General features: G+C 36.4%; 1 protein-coding gene and 1 long non-coding RNA gene across 2 annotated transcripts in view; one reads left to right on the top strand and one right to left on the bottom strand.

The window, feature by feature from the left end:
• Positions 1–451: 451 nt before the first annotated feature.
• On the bottom strand, positions 452–17,479 carry LOC123867755. The gene is made up of 3 exons (XR_006796489.1): positions 17,466–17,479; positions 11,149–11,156; positions 452–599 (listed from the first exon to the last, which is right to left on the bottom strand). It is a non-coding gene; the product is annotated as an uncharacterized LOC123867755 (long non-coding RNA).
• The window catches only part of LOC123867745, a 29,484-nt gene continuing 14,658 nt past the window's right edge, over positions 9,663–24,488 (top strand). Inside the window, exons 1-3 of the mRNA XM_045909972.1 lie at positions 9,663–9,898; positions 22,603–22,757; positions 24,217–24,394. Coding sequence (XP_045765928.1) covers positions 9,863–9,898; positions 22,603–22,757; positions 24,217–24,394 — 369 coding nt within the window. The 5' untranslated portion in view covers positions 9,663–9,862. The remainder of the gene's footprint in view (positions 9,899–22,602; positions 22,758–24,216; positions 24,395–24,488) is intronic.

A 24,488-nucleotide genomic window follows, 5' to 3' on the forward strand; every position in this document is an offset into this window, starting at 1 on the left:
TTAGCGTGTTTTTGTAGGCCTACTTTTTACCCCAAAGTTCTTACGGGAACGGGAATTATTTACCTAAAATTGTAATTATTTGAGAAGAAAATAAGTCCCATTCCGGTGGGAACATCGGGATAAAGTCATGGGCAGGGGAATTATTTACTACTTTGGATAAAAAGAAGCTATGTAAAAACACTTTTATTAACCCCCGACCCAAAGAGAGTATAAGTTTGACGTGTGTATCTGTGTGTTTGTGTATCTGTCTGTGGCATCGTAGCTCCTAAACTAATGAACCGATTTTAATTTAGTTTTTTTGTTTAAAAGGTGGCTTGATCGAGAGTGTTCTAAACTATACCTAATCCAAGAAAATTGGTTCAGCCGTTTAAAAGTTATCAGCTCTTTTCTAGTTACTGTAACGTTCGCTTGTCGGGGGTGTTATAAATTTTTAATTTACACTCGTTCCGAAACTGTTCATCACATCTTCGCCAAACTTACATGGTACTAACCTGAGAGTACAACCTTTGTAAAAATAAAGAATTGTGAAAATCGGTTCTGATTTGATGGACCTATGGAGTAAAATCGTTAAAAAATTTGATCCCGTATCCCGAGGAATCCTAAGTAATTAAATTTTAATTTAATTTTTCATTTTATTTTGTATAATGCAACGTTGTATAAAATTTTCAAGTCAATTTCATCGACTATAGAACCGAGTTTTGTGGGCACAAACATACAGAAGCTGAATTTTTATCTCTATTAGGTATACGCTGTTAGGTTTATCTATCTATACGAATATTATACTTAAAGAAAATATATTTGTTTGTCTGTTTGTAATCGATAAACTTTGAACTACGGAACCGATTTTAATAATAATTATTAGAGTGCTGCTACTTTATCGTAACGTAGGCTTCTAACCTACACATTTCTTTAAAATAGGAAATAAAGATTTTTTATATAAAAATAGCAAGCAAACGGAGTAGGCGGGTCACCTAATGTTAAGTGATCACCGCCGCCCATGAACATTAATTGCATATTGCAGCACAAGAACCGCCGCGCTGAAACGGACTTTCAGGAATTCGTTGATCCCATGTTATAATAAGCCTACGTTACTTCCGTATACAGGCTTCATTTACCTCGCGGTGGTCGCATAATCATGATATTCAGTTATAGGATGTATTAATTTAAAGGAAAAGTGTATCTAGTTAGTTTGTGGTCTGTGGGCAGTTATGATTCCAAAAGGATTTAAAAACTTATCTACTTTTACCAGTGGTTTTGTCCTTGTTTTGTCCGCGTAATTTTTTTTCCTCGTGTATAATATTTCCTTGAGGTCCGAATTGGCATTTATCCATCTGTAGAAGCTCAAGTTCGATCGTGCATGGAGTACTACAGTAATTATGGGATGACTCTGCCGAGTGCCAGCTTGATGCTTTGGATTCGGTTTCTTCGGTGTCTGACTCACACAGCACACTTGACCTTTTTTAGGGTTCCTAAAAAAGAAAAACGGCACTCTTATCACTTTTTTGTCTGTCTGTCTGTTCGTCCGTCCGTCCGTCGTGTCTGTCAAGAAATCTATAGGGTACTTCCCGTGGACGTCCGAATCACGTTTGGTAACAGAAAACACATATGGATGACACTGTTGTGATTAACTTGCGGTGTTGCTTATAAAAATATGAAAATATGAAAGTACGGAACCCATCCTATACGAGGCCGACTCGCACTTGACCAGTTTTTTAGTATAGAGAGCAGGAGATAAATAGGTAGGAAGTAGGACTCGTACACTTTATTATTGGTCTTTAATATTATTTTATTTTGTCTGAATTGGTTTAGCTAAAAGGATAACAGTAGTTAGGTAAGTACCTAGTTCATGGTAGATCCCGGGACGGTAAAAATGTCAGATTGCACTTTGACCCAGAAACACGTTTACCGTGCATACAAGCGGTTTTATTGACGTAAAGCCTGTGACGTCACAGGAGGAATTGACGTCATCTACGCAACGATATCTTAATATAGACGCCTTTGCAATAATAGGGAAATTACCTTAAGAATCCACCATGAAGGTGGTACTGCTTAATATGAAGCTTTTATACCTACGCCGCCAAGAATATCATCATCATCGGCATCATCATCTCAACTAAGGTTGTCACTTGCCACTTCTTGATTTACGGGTTGCCACTTGCCAGTACCAAAAATACGGGTTTTAGATTTTTTACGGGAGATAGCTTTTTACATAGGTATTTTTCTAATAAGTACTTATTGTTTGAACACCTTTTAAAGCTCTTCATTTTGTGAAACAAAGTGTATGTAAAAATCTTTGCAATAAACTTAAAATTACATTTAACTTGGATATTCCACGCATTGCCGACTGCCGCATAAAGAAAATCTTCTTTCAACTGCACAAAACGTCAGGGTGTGGTTTCGCCAGCCAGCGCGCTCCGCGCCGGCTGAATTTGTGAGGAATACGGGAGCTTTATTTACCCCGTATTTTATTTTCGCAATTACGGGGTAGCCCATAAAATAGAATGCCTTACAGCCTACAGGCCATATCTGCCAGTAATCTCAACCCATCGCCACACCGGTTCACACGTGTTTCTGGTCAGAATAAGAAGGGTTAGAGAATAACCAAGCTTGTTTGACCATACAGATTTTTTCTGTTGGCGGATTATAGCAAAATAATTTTTAACTGTTTCTTGCTAATAACCAAGCTGACCAAGTGCGGCTTAGCCACACTTCAGCAGCTTCACACACCTTTGAGAACATTATGATAACTCCGAAATGCATGTTTCCTCACGATTCACACACACATAAATTATCTCCGAAAATTCACAGATGCGTGAGCAAATAAGCTATAGCCAAATAACATCAAAGTTACTGTACCTATATACCTATGCCAAGAGTGGGTACGACAATAGTGAAACGGGTGGGGTTTGAACCGCCGACCTTTCAGAATTCAGTCCACCCCTCAACCGTTGAGCTATCGAGGCTCTACTTACTTAATCCTTTGTTAATAGAAGGGTTAATAACAATATACCTACATGTATGCCCTTGTTTTAATATCCTTATTTTGATGATTGTTGATTACTTATCCTTAGTACATAGCGCCTATGTAGATACTTGTTGCAATAGATTTGTTGCCCGTTTTGAAAAGGCATGAGGCGTAGGCAATCATTTTCTTTCAATTAAATTATTTGTACAAACAAGGATTAATAATTAATTATCACCACTATATCGTACAAGTTTAACAATTTCGACCATCAAAAGGAGTACAATTGTACCTACTTTGAATAAATGATTTTGACTTTGACTTTGAATAATAACTGTAAAAACTAAGTCGAAATCTAGTTCTAGAAAGTATGTGGAAGGATCTAGTAACCCATCGCATTAATATCCTCAGAAGAGAACTTCTGTAACAACAACAACAATTAGATAAAAAAATACATACACACATAGACTGCTAAAATTCTAACCCTTCCTTTTGGCTTTGCCGCAGTCGGGTAAAAAGAAAACAAAGTGGACAGGGAGGTACTTATCTCTATAAGAGATCTCTACCAGTGACCCTTGGCAGTGCGAGAGGTTGTAATAGGAATAGAATAGGTACAACAAAGATAGTAAGTATTCATGAAAAAGCTTAATAGCTGTTATTATTTGATTAATAGAAAATCAGTAGGTCATCATATCTTCATGGCTAGGTTAAATAGACCAAAATTAGCACACCTTGACTCGTGCAATTTTAATTAGAAAGTCAACGGTTATTACAGTTTAAATTTAACCGCCTGTCATGCAACTGGACCTAAGGATGGAGTTTCAGGAATTCTACTTGAACGAAGAAATTAATGAAACTGCTCTACCATAACTCTTCTTTGTCATAATTTTTAGGGTTCCGTACCTCAAAAGGAAAAATGGAACCTTTATAGGATCACTTTGTTGTCTGTCTGTCTTTCTGTCTGAGTGTTGTTCTGTCTGTCTGTCAGTCCGTCCGTCCGTCCGTCCTCTTCGTCCTTATCCCATGCTACGTGCCTGTCTGTCAAAAAACCTATAGGGTACTTACCGTTGATCTAGAATCATGAAATTTGGCAAGTAGGTAGGTCTTATAGCCCAAGTAAAGGAATAAATCTGAAAACCGTGAATTTTTGTTTACATAATTAAAAAATAATTAAAATGTGTTTCAATTTTCAAAGTAAGATAACTATACCAAGTGGGGTATCATATGAAAGGGCTTTACATGTTCATTCTAAAACAGATTTTATTTATTTTCTTACATATATATTTTATACATACAATCATAGTTTTTGATTTATCATGCAAAATGTCGAAAAATACCCGAGTACGGAACCCTTGGTGCGCGAGTCCGATTCGCACTTGGCTGGTTTTTTACAAGGTGTATATTTCACAAAAAGTACTCTTCTTCATTGTTAGTTACGTCATTTAACCTACTTCTAAAACAGTAGTGTCGAGTGGACAATAGGAGGTTGTGTCAAACTAACAACCATAAGTGGATGGATCAACGTCTTTACGTAAAGTCGTTATTACCGAATTACTTTTTCTGAATTAGTATCAGTTGAAGAGCCATTATTTTTGTCGTGACTTTTGTTGTTATTGAGTAAAACCAAATTAATCGCAACTAGATGCAATGCCCGCGACATTTAGATTTAGATTTTTAAAAATCCCGTGAGAACTCTTCGATTTTCCTGGTTAAGCAGTTGCTCATGCCAATTTCCGGGACGCAAGCTCCTCTGAACCAAATTTCATGTAAATCGGTTCAACGGATTCATTGAGACTCCATTGGGAACTCTTCGATTTTTCGGGATAAAAAGTAGCCTATGTCTGTGCCCGTGATGTAAGCTAAACTTATAGGTCGTGAAGAGCTAGCAGACGTGGGCAGATAGACAGACAGACGGACACACTTTCGTATTTATAATGTATGGGTAGTATGGAAGTATGGATGATAGTCGAGTGGTGGCATCGTGCACCGGCACCGGCCTCTTATACAAGGGGTGAATTAGAGTTTACAATTAGGTGGCCAGAAGAGGCGTAGAATAGAAAATGGTTGAAAAATCGGAGGAAGGCCTTTGCCCAATCCTAGGTACAGGCTAGTTTAGATTAGATTAGATGATGTACAGCTAATTAACCAATTATGCTAGATATTTGGTAACGTTAAATGACTCCGATAATTAGGTACTGCCACAGATAGATATTAAATATCAATGGCATAACACCAACCCTCGTTAAATGCCTGAAAATTACCCGTCAAATGCCTTAAATGCTGTCATTATGTCAAAATAAAGGCGTATAGAGAAACAAGACGCAAAACTTTAAACATTGTTGCAAAATGTACATACAGTAAATACAATGGAATTTAAACTTAAAAATGTTCACTTAAAGTATAATTTTGAATACATCTTGTTTGAAGAAATTTTCCGCATACGCCACGCACTGTTTCCATTAAAAATTGTCAACATCAACACAATTGAATGTGTTATGTTTGTAGGGGTCTCGAAGGCAGAATAAAATATTATATTAAGTAAACTTATGTAATTAATACCTGCCAAATAAAAAAATTATATTAGAATTCCTATTATTCTCTGTTTACAGATACCTAAGCATTTCCAATGTAACTTAATTTATTATTACTTTGTAAGTAGCTACAATTTTGGTAAGTACCTAAAAATAAATAAGTAAATAAATAAAATAACTTAAAATTAAATCTCATCATTGTCAACTATACATCGATGTTGTCAACCCATTGCCAACTCACTACTGAGCATGGGTGTTCTCTCAGAATGAGAAAGGTTTTGCTAATAATCCACCACGCTAGATGTGATTTGCAGACTTCACACACCTTATAGAACAATAAGAAGAACACTCAGGCATGCAGGGTTCCTCACGATATTTGCCGACGAGGTTGTGAAAAGCTAGCAAACAGACAGACAGACAGACATACTTTCGCATATAATAAGTAACATTAACAATAGATGATAGATAGGCAAAGCACTTACTTAATACTAGAGAATTCCTGCAACTTCGTCCGTTTGGATTGACATTTTTAAAGATCCTGTGGAAACTGTTTGATTTTCCGGGATAAAAAGTGGGTAATGTCCGTCCCCGAGATATAAGCTATCTCTGTACCAAATCTCGTCAGAATCGGTTAAACTGTTGGACGGACAGGCAGGCACACTTTCGCATTTATAATATTAGTATGGATATAATAAAACATGTTGCTATCATTAACTGATTTTCGTTTACCTTCTATGAAAATAATGCATAAAACTTAAATCCGGAACCTGCGGAACCATCCATAAGTCACCTATTTACGCACATTCTCCGGTTGACAGTCACATAACTACAATTTCATCAAAGATATTATACTCGTACGTGTTATAAGGTGTTATTAAAACATTTCAAATAGGTAAGTACTAAGTAGGCACCGACGTTGTGAAAAGCGCGGAAAATATGGCATTTGATGTTTTAAACTTTGTAAGAGAAGGGTATTTTCATTCCTGTGGTTACTTAATCATCTCATATATAGGTACAATAAAAAGAAAGGTTTTTTATTCAGATACACGTCAGCCCTTGACTGCAATCTCACTTGGTGGTAAGTGATGATGGTCTAAGATGGAAGGGGTATAGCAGTATGGGTAAGGTAAGTATATACTTGTGCTATAAGACCTATACCTACCTGATTAGCATGATTCTAGGTTAACGGAAAGTACCCTATAGGTTTTCTTGACAGACACGACCGTCAGACAGACAGACAGACAACAAAGTGATCCTGTAAGGGTTCCGTTTTTCCTTTTGCGGTACGGAACCCTAAAAACTAAAGATAATAAAGGTAGGCGGATAACCGTGTGTGGTTGCAGTCAGAAAAAGTAAATCCAGCAGTGGACATATTCTGATTTATTGAAAAACAAGGATATGCATACTCTGAATACTAGTTTTTCTAGATATTGTAGTTATTCAATCAGATTTATTACTTTATGCAATTCAATTCAAAATACCTAAATGTGCTTTTACTCAGGTTGTTACACAACTAGGTACCTATCTACTTAATAGTAGAAAGGACTAGCTGACGCCCGCGACTTCGTCCGCGCGGATTTAGGATTTTCGAAATCCCGTGGGAACTCTTTGATTTTCCGGGATAAAAAGTAGCCTATGTGCTAATCCAGGATACTATCTATCTGCATTCCGAATTTCAGCCTAATCCGTCCAGTGGTGAGTTTTGCGTGAAGGAGTAACAAACATACACACACACGCACACACACACACATACAAATTTCGCTTTTATAATATTAGTGTGATAATAAATGAGCTAGGTATATCCGGCCAACCACAAAACTTCACTTTACTTTAGAGAAACAAAATTTTATTCAAGTTAATCATTCAAGTTTCCCCAACCCCAATAATAACTGTTAGAAAACACATCATCAACTCTTGCGTAGTCGGATGTAGCGAAGGATGTGGTTAGATAACCCATTCGTTGTAATGCTCCACATTTAACAGCACCTATTCAGTTAACCTAGTGATTAAATATTATTATGGTATGGTAATTATATGCCCACAAGCAAAATTGGCCAACGGAAAAAAATTCAACTAAACTTACCTAATTGTTGGGAAATGTATAAAAATAACAAGTAAGGCTCAGCACAAACCGCCCGAATATACTTAGAGCCTATCTTTTTCTGTCAACCACGGAATAAACTTGTCAAAAAGTGATAACTAAACCAGTAAACTCACTCTATTCACTCATTGACGGAGTCATCAACGCCCAGCCCAAACCTTTGGACCTAGAAAGCTGGAATTTTACACAGAGGTTTACTGTAAAATGAAGACAAGGAATAAGGCCGAATTTTTCGAAATTTCCTCAAGAATGAAGCCGCGGGCGGTGGCTAGTCTTAAAATATAAGAGGAAAAGCTGTCGACTGACTGAGTGAGTGACTGACTGACTGGATCGGTCTGGAATTGGACATGCAGATAGCTATTATGTCGTAGAGATCCGCTAAGAAAGGATTCATGAAAATTCAATCCCTTAAGGGGGTAAAATAGGGGTTTGAAATTTTTGTAGTCCACGCGGAGCAAATCGCGAGCATAGCCAGTAGTTTTATAGAGCTCATACCTAACCCAGTTAAAAATAAAAGGTTATTCAACTATTCCGTTTTGACCCGTGATTTAGTTTCCGGTCTCGATTATTACCATATTTGTTGCTAAATAATTATGTAATATTCTTTCTCTATTCCACTCTACACCGTGGGATGATAACATATCCATACTATCCATGCATACTAACATTATAAATGAGAAAGTGTGTCTGTCTGTCACACTTTCGCACCCGTGCGAAGCCGGGGCGGAGGTAAATATAAATCTGTTAAACGGATGAGTATTTGAAAATCCCGTGGGAAATCTTCGATTTTTCGGGGTAAAAAGTAGCCTATGCTTGTCCCCGGGATGTAAGCTAATTTCGTACTTTTCAGCAAACTCGGTTAAACTTTTGGGTCGTGAAAAGCTAGCAGACAGACAGACAGACAGACACACTATCGCAATATCAAGTATGGATTTGGTACATAGGTAGCTTGCGTAACCGAAAAGCAAAGAGTTCCGACGGGATTACCACATCATCACTTTCCATCAGGTGTGATTGTGGTCAAGCGCTTACCTATAGTGAATAAAAAAATAAAAAATATCATCTAGTACCTAATATCCTTTCAGCGAATGCTTACAACCATTGATATTACATTTCGATGGCTTACATCATAAGCGAACGGAATTACCATCTCAATTTCATAGTTCTAGCATATGAGTAGAGTGGTTGTGTAGGGTTAGCGGTTTCCGATAAGCCAATAAAGAACTAAAAAGCTCCACCATTATTGTATATTTTTGACCCGCCCCGGCTTTGCACGGATGCAATGTATATCTTATGTGTGTCAGTGTGTATTTTGTAACATTTCATAAAAACAAGACAGCATTTTCGAAATAAATCAAGCTCTATTCCGACATCTTGGACAATTATTATTTATCGTCATAATATTTCAACAAATTAACACAACGTTAACCTTCAAAGACCAATCTATCTATTAATGTAAATTAAATATTATTGTAAATTAAACAATTGAAAAGAGCAACCGTCGAGTTTCTTGCTGGTTCTTCTCGGTAGGAACGGCATTCCGAACCAGTGGTTAATTATTTGACGATTCAAAAGCACTTGTAAAAGTTTATTTGAATAAAAATCTATTCTATTCTATTCTAATGGATGCAAGCTACCTCTGTACCAATTAATATCGGTTAAACGGATTTTAAACGCTTACCTACACTCTGAAAGACTGGTAGCAATGCAGTTTTAAGCACCCCTAAATAACTACCGTCCTCTTTGCCTAAAATATATAAAATGAAAAAAAGTTTGTAGGTAAGTATAAGGAAAATTTGGTTTGACTTCAGGTCTTCTAGCGGAAGTCCTAATGTAGTAATTGGATTTATAAAACCTCTGCGCTCCATGCTATTATTAATCCGAAGCTTAAGTTAGTTAGGTCAACTTGTTTGTCGTTTACAGTTCAAAAATCAATGCCCAAAGCTATCAGATGCCCCAAATAAAGTTTGATAACAGTATTATGAGATAATGCACAATTGCAATAAGAGCGGGGATCGCTATAAATAAAAAGAAAAACGTTCCCAACGACCGGTGAGAGTGACAGCGACTGAGAGACGACTTACGCGTATTGCGCGCGCGAGAAAGTTCGAAATTCGAATCGAAAAATCGGCGACAAAGTACGCCATTTTGAAAAATTCGTGACCAATATAAATTTTTTAGACCGTGTATATTCGATTTCATTGATTTTTTTATTTAATTATCTGTGTGTGGATTGTGTGAATCGCTAGTGACTTTCTCGTTTAACACATGTTTTGCAGGATGACTAACACACGTAATATCAAGGTAAGGGAAAATGCACTTTATTATTCTGATCACGTTCGATTGTTTGTCTATGTCTCTTTTAAAAAGTTAACTGTCAATGTCAATTCATTAATAACAGTCATAAAAAATGCATATTTTGCACAGATTACATAAGTAAATAGTAACCTACAATTGGTTTTTAATTTTCTTTTTTTATAAATTTTTGTCTTAGGTATTATTCTTACGTATCCGATCAAAATTTTAAAAATATGCCTAAGTAGGTATTAAGTAGATATACCACATCGTAATTAAACTGTTTCAACTTATTAAGAAAACTTATTTTTATATCATAGCTTAGGTCTTTAACCTCAGAATAAACTAGTTCTAATTACACGATCTAGAAAAACTTTCTATATCTATCTACGGATACGTTAAAACACCCCATAACTCACTTTCACGAGCGATATAGTCAAATTTAATCGATTTTAATCCGAATCAAATTTTTGTTGACATAATTTATACCGTCTCGATGTTGGTCGTTTGGAACGAGAAAGTGTTTTCGGCACCACATCAGGTGTTAGCTTGTATTAGCCGTAGGTATATAATATATCTACTCATGTTAAGAAAGATGTGTACATTAAATGATAGATCAAAATATTATGTCTTTGCTAAAAGTTCTAATGTACAAACTGCGTTTGGTAGAAACTGAATTGCTACCTGTCGCATGTTGGTTAGTTTTTGGCTACGCTGCCAATAAAACGGAGTAGATAATATTATTCCGAGCAGCTGCATCTAAGAAAAAATTACCTTAAATTGTTATAGGCAAATTCCTAAAGGTAAAAAGCAAAGATTGGCCTCATATTCGGGAGATCGAGGGTTCGATTCCGGGCATACATCGCAATTAAACAGAACACATCGTGAGGTATCCTGCATGGAGACAACCCTCTGTTTGGATTTCTCCGTAATGTTCTCAAAGGTGTATGAAGTATGTCAATTCGCAGATGACCAGCGTGCTAGATTATAACAAAACGTTTCTTATTCTGAAAGACGTTATGGGTCGATCACGATGACGAAGAAGAGAAGAGTCAAAAACTGATTTTTTTGTTCGGTATTGGGATCTCCATTTCAAAATGCATATTCAATAGCATATTGCATACCTAACGACACCGATTTGAAGTTCGACTAGTGAATCCTTAGGCTAAGGATGCACTAGTCGAACTTTTAAACGATGAAGTTTTGTCTTTATAGGGTTGGCTGACATGGTTGGGTACCCAAATTGTACCACACGAGACCTTAATATCTCTGTATGTCAATCTGCGCCTCATGTCACAGAGATTGCATGCCAGGTAGGATACAGACTTACTTAGGTCCTGGAAAATCAAAGGGTTGCCACAGTATTTTTAAAACCCAAATCACCAACCACCAATATTTGAAAAAAAAAAAAAAAAGATTTAAGATGTTGAGGATTCTCTGCTTTAAAGAAGTCGATGACATTGTATGGTAAGGTAAACATATTATGTAGAAGTCATGATATCATGATAGCAAGTTGTTTTCACTGGCGCTAACAATAGTTCTAAAAAGATCAATGAGTACTAAGTAAAAAGTGCAAGGCATTGTTGTAAACAGTTGTAGGCTGGTACACTTTTCCTAGACACTGAGAAATTGCTGAATTTAATTTACCTATTTTATGCTAAAATATCACTTTTCCTAGACAGTGGGAAACTGTTGAATTTTTACATGACGGTGATGATCATGATTATATTATGATGGTGATAGTGACGATGATGGCGGTGATGATAATGATTAAATATCAAGTTTTTAATGGGCTACGCCAGAAGACTCGCTTCGTCACCCTCCTCCTCCAACCAACATCCGTTGAGGATAGAGATGCCCCGTATTTTACGGGTTATCCCGTATTTTAAGGTATAAGGGTAATACAGAAACCCGTAATTGCGAAAATGAAATACGGGGTAAATAAAGCTCCCGTATTTTTCACACATATAGCCGGAGCTGGTTGCAGAAACCAAGCCCTGATGTTTTTGTCCAATAGAAATAATATTTTCCTTGTGCAGCATTGCGTGGACCAATACCCGCGTAGCCGAAATTAACTCAATATTGATACTGTGTAGGCGAAATTACAAGTTAATTAATGTAGGTAATTTTAAGTTAACAGCAAAGATTTTTATTTAATATGTAGGCCACAGAATGAAGAGCTTTTAAATGCTGTTTCATCAAACATTTTTTCAATACTTAGTATGTTAAAAAAATGTTTATGTCACAAAACACTGTCTCCCGTAAAAAAATGCAAAATCCATATTTTTGATGCTGGTAACCCGTAAATCAAGAAGTGGCAGGTGGAAACCCTTGTTGAGGAACTTTTTCGCGAACTTCTGACTTCTAGCTTTATAAAACCACTAGTATAAAACAGAAAACACTGCATTCAGTCGGGATGCTCAGATTTAGTACTGGATCACATATTATTTTGATTATGTTAAGTAGGCGCCTGCCTAGATATCGTACCATTTTCTTAAAAGCAAAAATTCTAATAGAATAAGGATATAATAGATATGTACATAATCAGGATATTTTATAGGACATTATAATATCATTAAGTATATACTTCTGGTTGTCTTACAAAAAGCACATTAGCACTGTCGACACAGATAGACTTCGCTGTCGACCTAAAAACTTTTCCTATCACGATTAGAATGTACCCATGGGTATAATCGTAAATCTATTAATACAAAAATATTCCTTGGAGCCTTTTTTTTTTAATCCTTTATTTATAGGCTTTTACATTTATGCATGTCAGCTTGGAGCCTTTGAAAATAAAAATAAAAAACCGGCCAAGTGCGAGTCAGACTCGCGCACCGAGGGTTCCGTACTCGGGAATTTTTTCGACATTTTGCACGATAAATCAAAAACTATTATACATAAAAATAGATAAGAATCTGTTTTAGAATATACAGGTTAAGCTCTTTCATATGATACCCCACTTGGTATAGTTATCTTACTTTTAAAATTGAAACACATTTTTTTTTTAATTAACCACAAAGTAGTTTTCAGATTTATTCCTGTACTTATGCTATGAGACCTACCTACCTACCAAATTTCATGATTCTAGGTTAACGGGAAGTACCCTATAGGTTTTCTTGACAGACAGACAGACAACAAATTAGTGATCCTATAAGGGTTCCGTTTTTTCATTTTGAGGTACGGAACCCTAAAAAAGAGCCAAGATCTTGAACATTATTTGTTTACTTTTTAGGGCCTTTGGGATACTCTACTCAATCGTTTCGTTTTTTATTGAAAGAAAATCTTTGCGTTATAAGTACCTATTATTAAATTCATAATAGAAGGAATAAAAGTTTCAAACAAAAATGATCCGGAAAGCTTTCTGGAAGTCATTTATGATTTTAAGCTAAATCTAAACAAATAAAAGTTAATTTATCCAAAAACACGTGGCTCTATGCAATTATTAAAGAAACCAAAAAGAAGATTTTTTATTGCAATAAAAAGTTTAACATCTAATAATTCAAAACTTGGTGTGAATAGGTTGTAAATGTTAGATTGGACATTGGACTTTACGTAAGATTACCTATACATCTTCTAGATAGGTAGCAAGTATATTATGAGGTATTCTATGTTAACACATTACTGTTACTTTCACATATTTGACTCATCTTACATAGATTCAACTTCCGGCCCGTTCACACATCCGATTCTTTGCAGGAACTGTTTTGTTGGATCCGATTTAGTGGCAACGGTATTCCAATCATCGCTGATTCCAATGCACATGTTTATACAAGCATTGCAGGATTCGGTAAAAAAACGGGTTCAGCTAGATTTGTCATCCGATTTTGCGACTACAAATCGGTCCAGTCGTACTAAAAATGCCGGATTCGATTTAGTGGTAACAGTATTTCAATACATGTGTTCACACAAGTTCGGATCGAAGATCTTGCAGAATCGATGAGTCTGAATCGGAGAGGGTGGAGGGCGCAAGCGGGGAGATCATCGGACGGCGGTGTTAGCACACTATCCGGTTTTGCAGGATCCGATAAAAAGTAGATCCGACAAAACCTGATGCCGTGTGAACGGGGGTTTCGTTCTAATGGCATTTATGAAGTTTCAAAATGACCGAGTGATGAAAGGTCTCCGAGTCTACATGGATGGATTTCCATTTGTCCATCCGAGCATTTATAAAATTACTCAAGTTTCAAAATATAAATTAAATAGGTACTTACACTTTTCATTGCGTACCTACCTACAAGGCAAGGGAAAACAGGTGTAAAGTACATAGCTTCTAAGTACATAATATTTTATCTTTTTTTAAATAAAAAAAATAGGGAGCAAACGAGCAGACGGGTCACCTAAAGTTAAGTGATTACCGTCGCATTTGCATTTTGTACACAGAGGAACCGCCCGCGCCGCGGCCGTCGCGCCCATGCGTTGCCAGCCTTTCAGGAATTTGTTGGTCCGCCCCTTGAAAACTCACTCATGTTGTCATTGGCGTAGATCATTAATGCATTGATTATTCTAGTTGAATTAGCTCCATGCTTATAATAATTAATCATGGTGCCCTGCTAGCTAGTACTACAATATAGTGGTAAGTACATAACTGGTACCAACTTAGATTAGTTGTTAGCTAACGCCCACCCTGGTTATAAGATTATAGCTCAAAGTATGGAAAATGCTGGTTAGTATAGATAGTTAAGAGCTTCCTCAGAAAACATTTGAAGCGAAGTGAAGTGAAAGCAGCGCACCTATTCAAGACGTTCACAGACCATCGGGTGATCTCTTGACACTTCTGTAGGCTTAGTTAAAACATACGAATTAGCACACGTCAACAATATTTTAAAAAATCCGACTGTCGTCACGCGCAAGCCTATTTTTTCAATAAATAAAACCACCAAGTGTGAGTCAGACTCGCGCACCGAGGGTTCCGTGCTTGGGTATTTTTCCGTCATTTTGCACGATAAATCAAAAACTATATAGCATAAAAATAAATAAAAATCTGTTTTAGAATGTACAAGTTAAACACTTTCATGTGATACCCCACTTGGAATAATTATTATCTAACGTTAAAAATACTAATTACACTGGTGAACAAAATTCAACTTTTTTTTAGTTTTATTAGATTTTGAAACGGTTTCTTACTAATTTGACGTCTCTGATTTCAGATCTACTTACATTTTTTACACAGCAGGTCTAGTTTTTGAGATACAGGTACCCTCATATTTTGCACTACTTAGTTCACACTTTATTCCGATCAGACAAAATAATCAAGCGAATTTCTAAAATGTATCTAGGTGTCAACATCAAGAGAAACATCTGCAAACTGTTCCAATCATTTTTAACCCCCGACCCAAAAAGAGGGGTGTTATAAGTTTGACGTGTGTATCTGTGTATCTGTGTATCTGTCTGTGGCATCGTAGCGCCTAAACGAATGAACCGATTTTAATTTAGTTTTTTTGTTTGAAAGGTGGCTTGATCGAGAGTGTTCTTAATTATAATCTAAAAAAATTGGTTCAGCCGTTTAAGAGTTATCAGCTCTTTTCTAGTTTTCTTGTAGAAAAGAAGGTTAGATAACCGTTAGGTTCATAATATTATGTCAATTGACAAATGTCAAGCTGTCAAGATGGACGTTGCCTAAATACATAATTATTTATTTGAAAATGATGTTTTGGAAAACTCAAATACTTTGGATCGTCGGGGGTGTTATAAATTTTTAATTTACACTTGTTGTACCATTTGGTGGCGAGTACGTGTTAAAGAATGTCATGTAAGTGTGTCTAACTTTGTGAAACAAGCATACTCGGACTACTTTGAGAAAAACTAAACTCACTCAAAAAAATTGTAGCCAGTGTCACTCGGGATGATGTAAAAAGGCCCCAGCAATACCCGATATTGTTAAATCTTTAAATTTAGAAGTTATGGTGGAATAAACTCACATACACGTATAGTACCTACATGAACCCTGAAAACATTAGACAAACATTAGAAACTTTTGCATTCATTTAGAAATAAGCACAAACAAATACGCGCCTACTTTTCAGACCGAAATTAATAGGTATAAATAAAGTATAATAAGTGTGTATTTATTACCCGTAAATAAAGTGCGTATATATTATCTACACATTCACATCTGACACAGTTTAGTTACACAAGAGTCCATCACGGTGAATGTTTACTGTTTTATAAGATTGCACTATTACCAACTATCACTGATTAAGTATGTATTTCATAATCTAAGTGAATTTGAATATTTGATGTAGGTACCTGATAGCTAAGCTGCAATCGATTCTCAAAATGTTGTAACTGAGTTAGTAAATCTTCTTTCTCCTGCAGTTCGCTTTTGTCTGGAATGTGGAAATTAAATTATAATTATACTAACTTATCCCCGTGAGCTAACCAAATTTCAAACACCTATTTCCTACAACCCATCTCATTCTAAGAGGAGACCTGTATTCAGAAATGAGTTGGCGATGGGTTGGTGATGATGATAATGACGATGATGAAGTAGTTTAGAAGTTAGAAGTGACTCTATATATCTAAATATATAAAAAGAAAAGCTGACTAACTGACTGATCTATCAACAGCTCAAGCTACTGGACGGAGAGGAAGGACTTAGACATCCGCTATGAAAGGATTTTTTACCCCCGACCCAAAAAGAGGGGTGTTATAAGTTTGACGTGTGTATCTGCGATAGATGTTGCTACGATGCCTGTGGCATCGCCTAGATCCTAAACTAATGAACCAATTTTAATTTAGCTTTTTTTTGTTTGAAAGGTGGCTTGATGGGAAGTGTTCTTAGCTATAAACCAAGAAAATCGGTTCAGCCGTTTGAAATTTATCAGCTCTTTTCTAGTACTGTTACTGTAACCTTCACTTATCGGGGGTTTATTAATTAACATGCTTAATTTGAACTTATTACATTAAAGCATGCCAAAATAGCACGTAAATAATACGTAAATCTCGCAAAGTTAAAACTTTGGCTAAGTAAGTAGTTGAAATCACTTATCTGACGTATAAAAAATAAAAAGTGAACCGACAAGTTCCGTTTGAACCTTTTTTTGGGTAACGTAACGACTCGTCTCGCTAGTTCGGATCTGACACGAGATTACGTAACGCGCTCATTACGTCCGACGAATATTATTATACTTACCTACTTGTAACGTCTTCATATTCTTGGCCTGTATTTTCATACATAGATGAGCTTACGATTTCCTGCATTAAGAGTTTTAGCCGGAAAGTTTAAGCTATAGGATCCCGGATATGCTTAATTAATACTATTTAATTATATTAAAGCATGCCAAGATAATACGTAATTCTCGCAAAGATTTATTTTAAATGGTGGCTAGTTAAAATCACTTAACCGACGTTTAAAAAGATTAATAAGTAAGCCCACAAGTTCCGTTTGAACCTTTTTTGGGTAACGTAACGACTCGTCTCGCTAGTTCGGATCTGACACGAGATTACGTAACGTGTTTATTACGTCCGGCAAATAGTCAAGTCTCTGAAACGATTATTATCATAGGAACCTAGATATTTGAGAAATCCTGAAGCATTATTTGATTTTCTGGGGATAAAAAGAAGCCTATGTCACTCTTCGGGATACAAGCTGATTCTGTACTAAACGTCAAAATCGGTTAACTATAGCTTGCATCCAATAGATTATAGAATGGACACAGGATAAATTTTTTCATGGAATATCCCACAGGATTTTGTAATAACCTAAATCCACGCAGTCAAAATCGCGGACATTATCTAGTATACTTAACAATTAATAACTTTGGACGACAGGTTCTATACTACGAAGAAACCGCCAACAAACTTAGCGGTAACTCTTTGGTGAGCAGTAAAATGCTGAATCCGAGCCTTCCGCTAGTGATGGGCGTCACCACTTTCCATCAATACCAGTCAAACGTCAAACACAATAAATATGACAAATGCAGATAATTTGTGGCACAGCGGTAGTTCAGAAAGCAAAACGGACTCACTTTCGTTCATACGGTTACGTTATAAGTCGTTGGCCGCAACCTGGCCTGCGACAAGGCATAATGTATCTACTTGTACGTGTTATACAAAAAACCCGCTACACGCGTCAATATCGACGCCTTGCATTTGTTACCCCACTGCGGCAAAGCCAAGTGGAAGGGTTATAATTTTTTTAGCAGGTCTATGTATGTTTGTATCTTTTTGTGAGTTCTACTGGGCCGATTTTGATGGATGAGGTGTCAATTGATTCGGTGTAAAAGTCCGGGTGATACAGGCTATAAGTATTTAAAAGCGCGCAGCGTGCGGCAGGTTACGTTAAGTTTAAAAATGTATGTCCACAAATGTTGGCCTAATATTATGGCGCCGAGTCCGGCTTTTGTATTTTAGGGAGTGGCAACCCTATTTGAGACACGCCAAGTCCTCTTTATGAAAATTTGGAAAGGTTAAAATACCAACAAGTGACCTCTAGCCGGACTTCCTTTTCTTCGAAGATTTCTACAATACCACGCCCTTTTTCTTAACGTTTACAGTGTTAACTTGATAATTAGCAGACTTTCACTGTCGCTAATCCTATATTTCAATTTTCCAGACACAAAATGTAGAATTTTTAATTAAATTAAATAATCATCTCAATTAGCTAAATCAAATGAAATATTAGTCCTTTTTTAACCGCCGACCCAAAAAGAGCGGTGTTGTAAGTTTGACATGTGTTGTGTATCTGTGTATCTATCTGTAGCATCGTAGCTCCTAAACTATTTAACCGATTTTAATTTAGTTTTTTTTGTTTGAAACGTGGCTTGATCGAAAGTGTCTTAAAATCTTAGCTATAATCCAAGAAAATCGGTTCAGCCGTTTGAAAGTTATCAGCTCTTTTCTAGTTACTGTAACCTTTACTAGTCGGGGGTGTTATAAATTTTTAATTTACACTTGTTCTTAATAAATTGCAAAATATCTTAGTAATTAGGTAGGTAACTGAACTGCATGAACTGATGCCGAGCATTTTATAATATCTTAATTTTTATTGTTTCTACAAAGGTCCAAATATTGCGTTTGCTACCTTGTAAGACTACCTATACCAATGTTTACTACTTAGGAAACTCTATGTCAACAAACGTTATTATTAGTAGACTTACAGCATACAATCTCATTGTTCATCCACGCGTACAAGCCACCATAACCATATATCTTTCATTTCCTTTAAGCCATTTTTTATTCACTTCTATAATATGCAGTTAGAGGACATAAAGATTGATGGTTGTTCATGGTAGTGCAATTTTTTTATTACGCGTTTTGACAACGCGTACAAATATAACAAACCACTGTGTGTACGAGACAGGTCGAGATGGCAATCCGGGTATGAGGTGGGGGGACGCGCTGTCCTGTACCCGCTTAGCGCGGAGGCTGTGTGGGTGTGCGGGGCGAATTAGCTATGGTCAATGTACAGCAAGCACATGAATTGTAGATAGATATATAATAGCAAAATGACACATGGAAAAATAATCTGTATTACATAATACTAATGAATAGTGTTGCGTGCAGACATTTGTCAAGACTGCAGGCTATTGATGTTCTATAAACTTATACGTATATCTAATTGGTTTAATGAGGAAACCTCCGGTTCGTTAGTCACAGCTCACAGGAAAGATATTGTAATATTAGACATTGTTACTACGAGCTAACTTAGCGTTACAAGTTTGGTGATCTCCCTCTCCCCTTATTGCATACCTGCACGGAACTTAAGACATATATTTATTTATTAGTCTAATAGTAAGAGAATTTGGTATTTTGTTAAAAACCCCAAAAATATTCATAACTTTTAGAGCCATTTAAATATGGCCATGCTGTAGACATTTTTTTTTGTTGGAAATGACCTCTTCTATCTCTCCCAATCGCGTTTGATCCACGACTTTTTGACTGTATACATACCTGCTACCTTAATGCCCGAGACTTTGTCCGCGTGGGCTTCAGAAATTTCAACCCCCATTTTACCCTCTCAGTTCCGGATGGACCGTGAAAAGCTAGCAGACAGACATACACACTTTTAATATTAATATGTTAGTCTGGTAGAGATGAAATTGTGCTTATGCGTTTAAACATACTTATTTGATACGGGCATGTTTGTGAATAGGTATATTTGCCAATCCTGCATCTAAGGATACATCTGTTTGAATCCATAATTTTATATATAATTACAGGAATATATAATTTTCTTTTCAGTAATTTTTCTGTTTATGTTATTCTTTATTTTTGTTGGAATTTCATTTTTAGGGTTCCGTACCTCAAAAGGAAAAACGGAACCCTTATAGGATCACTTTGTTGTCTGTCTGTCAAGAAACCTATAGGGTACTTCCCGTTGACCTAGAATCATGAAATTTGGCAGGTAGGTAGGTCTTATAGCACAAGTACAGGAATAAATCTGAAAACCCCGACTTTGTGGTTACATCATTTAAAAAAAAATTAAAATGTATTTTAATTTTCAAAGTAAGATAACTATACCAAGTGGGGTATCATATGAAAGGGCTTTACCTGTACATTGTAAAATAGATTTTCATTTATTTTTATGTATTTTTGATTTATCGCGCAAAATGTTGTAAAAATACCCGAGTACGGAACCCTCAGTGTGCAAGTCTGACTCGCACTTGGCCGGTTTTTTTTCTGTTATATATTTAGTTTATAATAGGGCTGACATGTGCATATGTACAAAAGCCCTGAAATAAATAAAGGAAAAAAAAATAGTATGGAAGTATGGATACAGTATGGAATTTATTTCGTCTTTGCGAGTATCCCGCGAGTACTCGCCTTGGCAGTGAAAAGCGAAAGTGATACGTGCGGTGTTACCACAGGCCTGCTTCCGCTTACGGCACTGGTTCTTGTGCGGCCACGACGCCAGCGATTCGTAAACCGATTTTCAGTCAGTCAGTCACCTTTGCAGGACAAAAGTAACCTTTCCGTAATAGCCTGTCCCAGGTTAAACGGATGATCCTTTAAAAATCCCGAGGGATCACCGGAAATCTGGGAGATATCGATGAATATAGGTAGAAAAATACAACTCCTCCATTCTTGAAAGTCGATTAGCCTATGTTACTCCTTGGCTAATCCTCTACTTCTCAGTGAAAGTCCCATAAAAATAGGTCCAGCCGTTCCTAAGATTAGCCCGTTGAAAAAGACAGACAGACAAACAGACAGACAAAAATTTTAAAAACGTGTGATTTAGTTATGGTATCGTTCAAGTAACCATAATGAGCTTTTTATATGAGGTAGTTATTTTGAAATTACAGACAGACACTCCAGTTTTATTTATTAGTAAGTATAAATTATTATAGATTTTATCAAACCATACTCACATGCAGTTTAAGTTACAAACGATATTTTGGAGTTGAATTTTTCTCTTCAATGGGTGCACAAAATAAAATAATAGTTAAGTTTTGTGGCCGTATGCATTTAAATTCGCTAAGAGCATCATTTCCTGTTGTCAATAATAATAATTTTTGTGGGTTAATTATGTAGAAAGGATGATTGTTCTTAATGCCAACTTTTGTACTATTACGTCTAGATTTTGCTAATTTGTGTGAATCTCTGAGATAAGATTTACCTACTGTTGATTGTTTTGCTTCACGAAATAGAACAAACAGTATTTTCGATCTTTTTGCTGTAATCTTCCGTTGAAGTTTTTCTTTCGTTCGTTCGTTCGTTGAAACAGACCCCGCAGAGGTAGCCCTAGACTTGGTCAGACCAATTCTACGATACAATCCATAATATGAAAGGAAATAGAGCAATATGGAAGAACATCGTAGCAAAGATCGCATCAAAGGGGAGCCACGATACTTAAAATTGAAGGAGCAACGTATAAAGAAGATGCGATGAATGGAAAGGAAACGCACAGGGAGAGAACCCATCTTCAACACTATTATCACATACCTATCATGATCATGACGAAGGTTTTCCAAGACCTTAAAAGTTCAAAAGTCATTGATGGTCAAGCGCATCAACGTTAAAGAATTATGTAAACACGCCATACCAAATAGTCGCTTAAAAATGATGGCTTTATTTGGACAAAACATTTTCTTAACTTTCGTTTTTATTCGTGACTGTATGTGCGTTGAACCACTCGCAAACAATGCCTGTTTATTTCTGAATCTGTACTTACTAAAATAAAATAACAATTCATTTTTACTAATGTCTATTTTACCTACTTGGAAGAAAACAGCTCAAATCGGTGGGGTCATGAAATTTGATGCATCTAGGAAGAAATTTTCGCTTTATTGCGTAGATTCTGCTAAGACCGAATTTTCAGGAATCCCGCTAATAACTTACAGAAATTCTTTGATTTATTATATTTATCTTGTTACCCGACTGCGGCAAAGCCAACAGGAAGGGTTATGATTTTAGCAGTCTATGTATGTATGTTTGTATCCAAATTCTGTGTGTTCCACCGTAGTGCCTAAACTACTGGGCCGATTTTGATAAATGAGGTGTTAATTGATTCGTTGTAAAGGTCCAGGAGACATGGCTATATTTTATACGAAAAAAATTAACCTAACGGATATTAAATCAAAAAAAGTGCAGGAAGTGGAGTGAAGTGGGATGTCAAAAGAGGAGAAAATTCTGAGCTCATAAATATAAATGTACAACAACATTAAAATATATAAAGCGACAGAAAAAACAATTTCACTCTAATATTTCAGCGTTTATTAAGACGATCGCAGTCGGGTTTTAGTTTTCAACTTTTTAATATTCTTCCCCAGGTCTGGATCTGCATGGTCTGCATGGCTACCTCAATGGCGGCCCCAGCTCAGAGAACTATGGAGCTAGACATTATTGACATGGCCGCGATCAGTAGGATGTCACCTCAGCAGCTGGAAGTACTTGCTGAAGGCTTGGCGGCTGAAGAGATCATGAGGTAGGCAGCTCATTAAGTGTTTTATCATATTCCTCGTACCTAACATATTTACAAAATCAAAAGGTACAAATAAACTGATGTATCGTGGTGTAGAATGACTTAGGTATATGCACGTCTTTAATAAACATTGTAGGTAGAGCCCGATCGTCTTATTTTTAAACACCCGACCCAAAAAGTGGGGTGTTATAAGTTTGACGTGTGTATCTGTGTATTTGTGTATCTGTGTATCTGTCTGTGGCATCGTAGCTCCTAAACTAATGAACCGATTTGATTTTTTTTGTTTGAAAGGTGGCTTGATCGAAAGTGTTCTTAGCTATAATCCAAGAAAATCGGTTCAGCCGTTTGGAAGGTATCATCAGCTCTTTTCTAGTTACTGTAACCTTCACTTGTCGGGGGTGTTATAAATTTTTAATTTACACTTGTTAGTTACACTTGTGATTGCTAATCTGGCCCAGCATACTTTGAAACATGAACACTAGTTCAGGTTTCAAATGATTTCCAAAATGTATTTTTTGAAACTATGATAAAATAAATTTAAAACCATAACAATTCGAGAGCATCACTAACAAATTAGTTCATAGTTAGTGTTTCTCTCAAATAGAGGTGGTGAACACATTCCAATAGTAACAAGTGTGCAATCACCAACTTTACTCAAAAGAAAGAAGAAAGAAATCTAACTTTTTTAATTAAAGAAGAAAAAGAAACAATTTTATTTAAATTTAATTTCAAGATCACAACCACGTAAGAAAGTTTTTTTTTATTCACTGTTAGGCAAGCGCTTGACCACAATCACACCTGATGGAAAGTGATGATGTGGTCTTAAATAGGACGCGTTTACTATTATTACTTAAACTAACTACATTGATTACTAGATGTTAAATGTTATTACTACATGTTAGATATTAGTAGGTACTTAGTACAGTACTTCGTGGAACGGAAAGAAAGTAAACTTCCAAATTAGGAACTAATAAGTTCTTTGCCCCGTCCAGTTATCAAATAGGATTAGCGCTATTGACCTAAACAACTTTTACTGGCATTACAATTTATCCCGCCATGTCCTTAGCAAAAACCTGTCATATTTCTAACGGTACACTGATTTTTTATTTTTTTACATACAAGTTCGCCCTTGACTGCAATCTCACCTGGTGGTAAGTGATGATGGAATCTAAGATGGAAGCGGGATAACCTGGAAGGGGTATGGCAGTTTTCATTAAACCCATTTGGTTTCCAAACCCAACTCCTTTGGTTTCTACACGGCATCGTACCGGAACGCTAAATCGCTTGCCACGGCTGAAGCCTCCCACCAGACCAGGCCAGAAATTTAGAAATTATAAAATTCCGAACTCCTGCCGGGAATCGAATCCGGAACCTCTCACTAATAAGACCACAGCGCTTACCACAACGCCAGGGAGTTCTTCATTGTTTTCCAATTAAATTTTTTTCATTTTCCTTCCAACAGAACAAAAAGATCATCAGCCCAAGCGCTCACATCAGCAGTAGTATCCAAAGCATCCTCAGGATTGCAGAGTAAAGTAGGTCTTTTGGGACAAGCATCAGCTGGTGCCGCCTCCTTCATTGCGTCGGCATCTAGCAAGAATGGTCACTCTGAACACGAAACTGGATATTCTTATGAACCCGTAAGTTTTTATTTTTTAAACTAGCCGATTTAGGTTTTTTGAAATCCCGTGGGAACTCTTGGATTTTCCGGGATGAAAAGTAGCCTATGTGCTA

This window comes from Maniola jurtina, chromosome 8 (assembly GCF_905333055.1).
Source record: "Maniola jurtina chromosome 8, ilManJurt1.1, whole genome shotgun sequence".
NCBI lineage: Eukaryota > Metazoa > Arthropoda > Insecta > Lepidoptera > Nymphalidae > Maniola > Maniola jurtina.